At 42.2% G+C, this 10,000-nt stretch overlaps 1 protein-coding gene across 5 annotated transcripts in view; it reads right to left on the reverse strand.

The window, feature by feature from the left end:
* Positions 1-10,000, reverse strand: part of LOC119573070 (ral guanine nucleotide dissociation stimulator-like) — a 100,776-nt gene that overhangs the window by 66,309 nt on the left and 24,467 nt on the right. Inside the window, exon 1 of one of the 5 annotated variants that reach the window (XM_037920086.1) lies at positions 7,682-7,820. The exons of 3 other annotated variants lie outside the window; for them this stretch is intronic. In XM_037920086.1, coding sequence (XP_037776014.1) covers positions 7,682-7,714 — 33 coding nt within the window. In that variant the 5' untranslated portion in view covers positions 7,715-7,820. Of the gene's footprint in view, positions 1-2,814; positions 2,894-7,681; positions 7,821-10,000 lie in introns of those variants that run through there. One more of the 5 variants, XM_037920087.1, reaches the window with a different exon arrangement.

The following is a 10,000-nucleotide window of genomic DNA, read 5'->3' on the forward strand; positions in this document are numbered from 1 at the left end:
TATCATAAATATATATGTATGCATGTATGTATGTATGTATGTATGCTGTGTGGTGTGTGTGTGTGTGTGTGTGTGTGTTGTGTGTGTGTGTGTGTGGTGTGTTGTGTGTGTGTGTGTGTGTGTGTGTGTGTGTGTGTGTGTGTGTGGCGCGCGCGTGTGTATGTGTGTGTGAGCGCGCGCAAACCTGTTGTACCAGACGTGCGCGTGATATAGATAATCACGAAAATAGATCAACAGAGTCATTCCCGTACTATTACTTCCCAAATAAAGTAAAATATAATCCAACATATGCTCCTTGAAAAATCATACCTTGATTATAATTCCAAAGCTATGTTCTCTGGTATTTCTCTATACCAGCAATCCGGTTTCCGACAAAAACAAACCTGACACCAGCACGATTGCTTCCAGTCTGAATATCACGTTTTCTTACCTAGCGCCGCGACATGGCAGGCTCCCAATATCTGCTTGGAAACGAAAGTCTTTTTTCTTATCAAAAGACAAGGGGGTTAATCTCGAAGCCTTATCAAAATACAAAAGGTGATTCTCACAAGTACAATCGTTTTTTTTTTCCCCACACGTAAAACTGACAATCACCGGAGGAAAATCAAAGAATCCAGGAGAAAGAAAGAAAGAGAAAAAAAAAAGGACCCAGGCTTTTATCCAACGAGTATAAACAGTTAAGCAGAGTAGCGGAGATCCTTCACTTAGAGCCAAAGCGAAAGGCAATCGAATTCTCAGTCCGCTACAGAATGTTCTCGACAACCCGATCTATTACTTTATTCGCCGTTACCAAGGAGACAAGATTCAAATCTGATTTTTTCTCTCCATTTTTTAACTGTCGCAATGATGACACCGCAGCTAAAAAGTTTACGTAACCTTGTCATTTTCTACCTCATTCAACAGTTCCTTTTTTTCAAAAACAAAACTTGAAAGATGCTGACGTAATCTCAAGATGAATAAAAAAATGAATATGAGCAAAAGAAAAATTGAAATAGTAAAATATACAAGTCTATGTGCAGTCTCCTCTATTTCCAAGATCATCAGCTAGCGTTGCCAACACATGCGAATCGCTAATTACGACTCTTGTATCCGAAATAAATGCAAATAATTATAGAAATTTTACATAAAAAGTCGATGTTGGCGGACCACACATTAGCAACGCTAAGGATTGAACTTGGAACCGTAAACTTAAATAATAATATAATCCAAGTATGTTAGATCTACAATATCTTTATCAAAGTTATTTACAAAATTAGATTTTAAAAAATGCGATGCATCATCCCCTGTATTTATTTAATAAACAAATAAATAAAAAAAACAATAGTTAATCCTAGTCTCATGCGCACATTCCTATGATCATGCACTTTCCTTGATCCTTCTGAAGACGTTGGCGACCTTCGAGCCCTACGAAAAGAAACGGAGGACCAAACGGGTTCCTTGGCTCTGCCCTCCTCTACCCCCTTGCCAAACATCCCCGCCATCCTCCCCCTATCTGGCGTTGCGTCGCTGCTAACATCGGAATAGAGGACTTGAACAGCTTTCCCATAGGTTCCTCCTTGATGCTGAAAAAATACAGGTCGATTTCCTTTCAGCAAAGCAACGTGATTCACCCCAATTACACATGATACTGGACGGCGTGGAAACGCAGGCCCAACTCCTCAGGCATAAAAGAGATGTAGGCTATGTACATTTGAAAACACTGAAAGGTGTAAAGTCAGGAGCGGGCTTCGTTTGTATATAATTCCTCGATGAGTTAAAAACTTTTAAAATATGGATAAAGGCTTTGTAAATGTAAGAGTACGACGTAGGAACGCAATTCATAATATAAACACCAAAGAAGCCTCTTCCTTTCCAAAATAACTTTTCTCCGTCTTCTTTAAAAGTCTTAAAACATTGATAGAAAACCGCTGATTCTATTCCCTGCAGAGTGAACTGGTTCAACGTTTATGGAACAAAACCAGAAATAAATACAGATCAGAAAAAATGGATAAAAAACACCAAAACACGCAAGGTCAATAACACATCCAAATATGGACGGAGACGTTTGAAAAGCAAAAAAACCGAGTGGCACGTCCGTTGTCCTGTACATCCTGGTTAAGAAGAAACGGACGAAGCTTTCCTTAAGACCACTGCAGTAAATTAATGCACCAGTGCTGGATTCGACATGGGAAACATGTCGTTACTATAACGTAATTTCAGAAAAAATACGTAAATAAGGTGTCGGCGTTGGTGTGGCAGGGTGCGGTGCAAGCAGGGCGCGGGTCAGGGTTGTCCTGTAACCCCCTTCGCCTCCATCCCCCTCCCCCACCCCCTGCGCCCCTCGCCACCTCGCCACACCACAACCCGTTCCACTGCCATGTTGCTAGGACAATACCCATGCGCCACACCACTCCTCGTCCAGTGCACTCGGCTGGGCACAACATCATCACTCACAATATCCTCGTTTGCAAGACATAATTTTTCATACTATTCCACATCCATGACTCGATTTTCCACTAATCTCTTCAGCATTCCTGCCTCGAGATGAAGTGTCCTGCTTCATCCCACTTCACGTAAGGCGGATCGTGATAGATCGTCACCGAAGAAGTCCTTGAGCACCCTGGTAAGTGACGTCAGTAAACACAGCTGGTTCCAGGGATGACTAACATTTTCCGACGACTACACTCACTCGCGCTTGGCTACGTGCGCTAAGTGCAATTCTTGCATCCGCGCCTTCACGTCTCCTCTCTTTCGTCTGACTTGAATTCACACAGCGGGAAATAACCATCGCACTTCTAAGGAGCCTCACAGGTCGTAACACGAAGGGGGACTTACAGAGCGACCGAGCTTCTGAACTCCTCAACTGAGTGAGGAGGTGAGAGGCCCGCGCCCTCCTTCCACGGGTTCCAGCCACATACTGACGACCTCAACCACCATCCCGCAGTCTACCTGTCTCCCCCCCCCCAGGTGTACCTGTCTCCTTCTTTTAGCCGTACCTGTCTCCGAAATCTTATTGTTATAACCTCTTTCATCTTTTCTTTTGTATCTACCCTCTCACTTCGTTGTGGGCTCTATCGTACACCCTACAGATACTGTTCTCTAGCACATCCCATCGACATTTGAGAGTTTTCCTTATCCGTTTTTATTATTCATATGCCTTAATTTTTTTCCCTTTTGGCGCACAACTGCCTGTGTCTCTCATGCACTCCCTTTTCCCTATCTCCGCTTAAAAACACCTTTCTGTATTTGTACGTACTGCTCTCGTCACTTTTTCAAAGACTGCTATCGTCCCCATGGCCTATTCAGACCGCGTACCGAATGTCTTTCCTTTCACTGCACAAATGAACTCATCTCCTAGCGTCGGCGGGACCTGTACTCTCACATAGTAATATTTTGCAATGCATATCTGCCTAAGAAAGTTTTACGGCAAATCTCAAACATACAAATTAGCAAATATTTGTTACTCTCTTCTACCCGAATCCCTCTTACATATACCATCAATAATCGATGTTTAGTATATCATAGTTTCCTTAATCCAGTATATTGTATTTTTATATTTCTTACACTTATAATACATATATCAGTACCATTCTACTCGTCTACTCCACAACAGGATGCAATTCTCGACTCCAAACACATCACAATCTCATCTCCGCGTAAAGAAGGTCCTACGAACGCCATTACCGCCCTGAACAGGATCCAGCTTCCTGCCGGCAGATCCTGTGCCGCGGAAGTAATTAGTTACCCATCTTACTCGGCCAGGTATCACGCTCGAGGTCACGCTGGAGAGGCCTTTGTGCTAGTTCGAACTAGGTTCTTGAATGAGTTATTGTTTTTTGTTCTGGCAGTGTTCCATCTGATGTTGCTGTTACGGTTCGTATATTTAAGGCACGCGCAAGAAACGTGAATGAGGTCTGTTGGGGCAAAATGAGAGTGTTAAGGAGGGCGATCACGAGCAGGCGACATCGTTATCAACAACAGGCCTACACGCCCTGTTGGCTGCCGAGGGCGAGGAGGGGAAAGAGCAGAAGGGTGGCTGGAGGCCGGGCGGGGGTAACGGACGGCCGAGGTAACTCGGGTCTACCGCTAGGATCACTCTCCTCGCTCATCGAAATTACCGCGGCCGGGGTCACGATTCTGCCGTCTTTGGTGTCGCCGCGACTACGCCGCCTCGCCTCGTCTGGCATGAATTTTATAGCCAGCTAGGCTTCACTAGATATCAAAAGGTAGCTAGGAATCAGCTGTACCCTTATCCGCTTCGATAGACGCCGAACACCTTGCAATACCTACCATGCACAGACATCTATCACTAACGCAGAAGAGTAACCACAAATGCTATTGTTGCCAACACAGCACCGACAATCACCGCCATTGTTACAAAAGACATACCGTGATAGAGACTCACAACTGAACACGGAAAACACAGTGACCGATATCTTACTTCCTGATAACTAAACGCACAAGGAGACAGCCGTGATAACACCAAGCGCAGCACCCCAGAATAACCACAAAAATTAACTACATTGTCATCGCCTGAGACCCCCGCCGAACAGAGCCAACTGTGGATGAATAAAGTCTCAGCAGCCGCCATTGCTGGTGTAGGTCTCACATCCGTCGCTCCCAGACTTTCACCGAGATAGCTCCTTCACAATTGCAACAACAACGAGCAGGAAAAAAATGACTGTTAAGTCCCAGTAAAAGGACCAACAAACCTGTCTTAAAGTCAAAATTTCATCAAACTGAAATTCTGGTAATAAAGTCTAAGAAACTGTAATACTATGCTGTATATCCCAGAAGTCGTTTCAAGTGAACAAAGTCTTGCCTTAAATTATAATTACCTTCTGAATTCACAAAACAATGCTTATTCTGTTTAGAAAACGAAAAAATAAATAGGTTCCACAATAGGATTTCACTGCGTTTTGTAACATGAATGTTCCATATTGGAAGGGAATACTAGTGATGACGAGGGGGTGTTGGACAAATAAAACACATCTTAGAAAGCAGAACTAAACACTGTGATATCAAAAATACATCTCCACGAATCAGAAAACATTCGGAGGACTTTTTTTTTAAGAAAAGCTTTTTGCCATAATCACGTTCTGTCTGTACGACAACTATCCGGCATTAACGGCAGCGTCCAGACGTACGAGCCTTGAGGTTGTTCGAGAACCTCATGCTATCCATCATACGTGGCGATTTCACCGTTACGAACGTAACCGGTGCCGAGCCTTGATATATCGTAACGTCACGTCACGCGTTCAGATTCCACTCAAAAGCATACACATCGAGAGACCGACCTTCGCATGCACACACTCAGTAATGTCATCTTATTTTCGTACGATTACCTAACCTTCCAAACTCATAACAATGGCAACCGAATTACCAATAACAAATTATAGAGCCTATTCTTTTTTAATGCTTTGAGGAGTAACTGCTGCTGTTCAAAAGCACCTGCAACTGTTCATCTGGCAAGCCAGTGACAATATCGCCACGGGCACATTTTTTATTCGTTCATTATAATCTATAACTCTGGAAATAAAAGAGAGACGAACCGCAGAGATGGTATGAACATATAGCCTACGAGAGATTAACGAAAGCATGATTAACTGGTTTCGAACTAACTAGATTCATAATGACTATGATTACCCACAAAAATCTGGAACACGAAAACGGTTTCAATCCCGATTTATACTCCAATCGTAACTATCCACTGTCAAAATATTAAGGAGAGAAAAAAAATACAGGACATATCTCAATCTTTTTCAAGTGCCCTGTCTTACAAGGACGTTGGCGATCATGGATTTTCCATGATCTCAATCTACTAACTATAAAAGGATTCAAATTATGCTCATTTTCGTTTTTAAGGTAAAAGCTTAACAGCAGACACGCAGTCTAACACATAAACATTTGATTTTATATCAGTGATGATAATGATGATAATAATGACAACAATAAAAGAAATAATAGTAATAATAGTAGTAATGATAATAATAAAAAATCAATAATATAATAGCTATAACAAAAATGGTAATAATAATAATAATAATAATAATAATAATAATAATGATAATAATAATAATAACAACAACAACAACAACAATTAATAACAACAATAATAATAATCATATCATAATAACTATAATGATGAAAATACTAATGCTAATACTAATGCTAATGCTAATGCTAATGCTAATGCTAATAATAATAATAATGCTAATAATAAGAATAATGATGATAATGATAATGATAATAATAATAATAATAATAATAAAATACTAATACTAATAACTATAACATCAACAATAACAATAATAACAATACTCATAAAAATGATAATAATAATATTAACGCCAACATTAATTATAATAGTAAAAGTAATACTACTACTAATATTAAAATAACAATAATAATAACAGAAACAATAACAAAATTAATTATAACAACAACAACAACAGTAATAATAATAATAATAACAATAATAATAATAATAATAATAATAATAATAATAATAATAATAATACGATACTAATACTCCTACTAATAATAACAGCAGTGACATCATAATAATAACGCTATTAAAAGTGAGAAAGTAGATCACCTTCAGAGTTTACAAGTACATTTCCCCTTGCGAAACGAGGAAAAAGTTTGTTTTACCCGTTATTCTGCTGCTGACGTGCCCCACAGTCGTTGCAAAGGAAGGAAGGAAATTAAATAAAAGAAGTTAGGAAAGAAAGAAAGAGTGAATGAGGAAAAAACGAGGTTGAGGGAGGGAAAGAAGGAATGAAACTGACGGATGCGAGGAAAGGAAGGAAAACAGGAAGGAAAGAGCGAGAAAGGAAGGAAACCGAGAAAAGTTCAATGCAAGGAAGGATGGAAAGGAGGAAACGATGAGTAATGACGGAGGGAACGGAAGAAAAAATGAGGAAGCAATGAAGGAGAGAAAGCAAAATGGATGAAAAAGTGAGGAACGAAAGAAAAATGGAGAATTGAAAGGGGGAAATGAAGGAAAGAAGGAGACGAAAATAAAGGAAGAAAACTAGAACAAAGAGGAAAGAAAGGAAGTAAAATGGCCGAAGAAAGGAGCTGGAAATGGAGTAAGGAAAAAAAGAAGAAGATAAGAATGTAGAGAAAGGAAGAGATGGAAGATGTAAAGGAAGAAAAAGGAAAGAGGAAAGAAAAATAGAGTTTTAAAGGCGTAAGCAAAGAAAGAAAGAAAAAAAAACAGAGGAATGGAAAAAAGTAAAGGTAGAAAAGGGGAAAAAATAAGGAAGAAAAGAAAAGACTGGAAAGGAATGGAAGAAAATATGGATGCAAAATGAAGACAGACTGAGATTTTTTTTAAAGTAAAATAAAGAAGAAAAAGATAAGAAAATGAAAGGAACACGCCACGCGCATAGTTCCACATGAAAAAAGGTCAAAGCCAGACACACTATTAACATGAATGAATGCGAGGAAACTGATTGTTGATAACAAAACCTATTGAAATACAACCTCCAAAAAGAAGACATTATGAAAACAGATATGTCGACATACCGAGTAACGAAAGGCAATCGGACAACGGCCGCGAACTGCTCAACAACCAATTTGGGTAAAGAGCCGGCAGCCGGCACAAGGTTCCGCACGGCAGACCAAAACAGTACAGGGGTTGAAGGGATAAAGACGGAATCGGTCTACAAAATGCTCAGGAGTATGGCAAATTTACCTTAAAGCTTCCGCTGTGATTCCTCAAGAGCATCTGAACGCCAAATTGAAGCCCTGAAGAAGCAGCGTCACAGGCCAAACAACAGTAGCGCCGGAAACACGTGAGCCAGTTCTCAGCGCGGGGCAATTTTGGCACAAGGAAAGAGTTGTTTGTTTACCTGAAGCAATGATGGGTGGGTGGGGTGAGCTACGCAGTGTAGGGGGTGGGGAGGACAGTAGGGGGGTAGTTTACGACCTACTGAAGTGCTTATTGTAATTACTAAGCGTGTGACTTAGCCTGACACACAGCCGCACATACGTCATAGGCCTATTTCTTACCGAAAAGACTTTCTTTTTCTTGAACTCCAAACGAGGTACCCGGGAACGATATCTCGGATAACACCCACCTTGATCAGCACGATAAAAACAAAACAAGAAAGGCTGAACTGGGGAATAACACAGTTCATATATTAGTGGGACTGAATGGTCTGAGAAACGTTCAAGGACCGGGGAAGTGACGCCGAAAAGAAATTTAAACAAACAGGAAGGCTGAACAAAAACATATCGAATTCTGCCTACAGACTAACAAATCAAAGCAAAACACATCGTTGCTATCAACGTGGGAATGCATGCAGTAGCAAATTATTAATCTGAACACAACAGGACAGCACAAAAGAAACGATGAATACTGAAAGTAATATGACACGAGCAAGGATGGAAGAAATCTGGGACATAAAATCAAGACTTACTTATTTGATAACGAGGGAAGGTATCGAAACTGTCATACTGGTGGCATACTTTATGACAGGAACGTTTGGTAACGTTTAAATAAACACTAAAAAGAAGTTGGATAAAAAAAAAAAAAATCTGGGTATATGCAGTAAAACAAAACAAAAAATGCTCAAGTTGGTGTCAGAAGGAAAGCTGGGCTATCTTTAGCTATGACGCAAGTCCCATTAGACGACGCACATGACAACAAAAACTACTGAGACGATGCAAGTAAAGCCAAATGCACAAGGTCTTGTGTAGGGAAATAAATGCCAGCTGAGTACTCCATGCTTTATTTTTTAAAACCAATCATTTACCGCAAAACGCATATTACTCGAGTCCCCTTGTAGACCGAGTAAAGTTAAATTCAATGATTTCCCCGCGTATCTGGAGGCGGGAGTGGTCATAGCAGCGAGGCGAATTCCAAGAATGCTGCTCCGATGAGAAGTGTTTGTCAAGCTGGCGGCGCCGTGATGTCAGGCGGAGGAGGCCTTCGCGCAAGACGTCCACCTCGCTCTTTCGAGTTTAAACTCAGTTTCTCCCCCCCCCCCCCCGCCCTCTCTTCTCCTTCCTCCCCTCTCTCCCCTTCTCTCTCCTCTCTATCTCTCTCTCCCCCTCTCTCTCTCTCTCTTCTCTCTCTCTCTCCTCTCTCTCTTCTCCCCCCCCCCCCTCTCTCCCCTCTCTCTCTCTCTCTCTCCTCTCTCTTCCCCCTCCTCTCCCTCTCTCCCCCCCTCCCTCTAGCTCTCTCTCTCTCTCCCTCTAGCTCTCTCTCTCTCTCTCTTTCCCCCCTCTAGCTTCTCTCTCTCTCTCTCTCTCCCTCTCTCTCTCTCATCTCGTCTTCTCCCTCCTCCCTCTCTCTTCCCTCTCTTCTCTCTTCCCCCCTCCTTCCTCTCTTCTCTCTCTCCTCCTTCCTCCTGTCTCTCTCTCCCTCCTTCCCTCCCCGTCTGTCTCTCTCCCTCCTTCCGTCCCCGTCTGTCTCTCTCCTCTTCTCCTTCCCTCTCTGTCTCTCTCTCTCTCTCTCCTTCCCTCCTGTCCTCTCCTCTTCCCTCCCCTTGTTCCTCTCCTCTTCCTTCCCTCTCTGTCTCTCTCTCTCTCTCTCCTTCCCTCTCTGTCTCTCTCTCCCTCTCTCTTCTCTCTTCCCCCCTCTCTCTCTTCCCCTCCTCTCTCTCTTCCCCTCCTCTCTCTCTTCCCCTCCTCTCTCTCTTCCCCCCCTCTCTCTTTTTCTCTCCCCCTCTCTCTTTTTCTCCCCCCCTCTCTCTTTTTCTCCCCCCCCTTTCTCTCACTCCCTCCTTTCCCCCCTCTCAGTTTCTCTCCGCAACTTAATCCCCCTATCTCTAAGTCTCTCTCCCAACCCACTCTCCCCTTATCTCTAACTTACTCTCCCCCTCGCTACCTACATGTTTACGCACTGGACCCCTGGCTGGCACTGGGCGACCCACCACGCGTGCTTCTCAGCTGTCTCGAGGCGCAATGCTAATGACGTATATTCCATATTAGAGTTAGATGTACAAAATATCGCTGCAGTTGAAGTCTTATGTCCGCTACGTCCTCTACAACGAGAAAATAAAATGCA

This window comes from Penaeus monodon, chromosome 5 (assembly GCF_015228065.2).
Source record: "Penaeus monodon isolate SGIC_2016 chromosome 5, NSTDA_Pmon_1, whole genome shotgun sequence".
Taxonomy (NCBI): Eukaryota; Metazoa; Arthropoda; class Malacostraca; order Decapoda; family Penaeidae; genus Penaeus; species Penaeus monodon.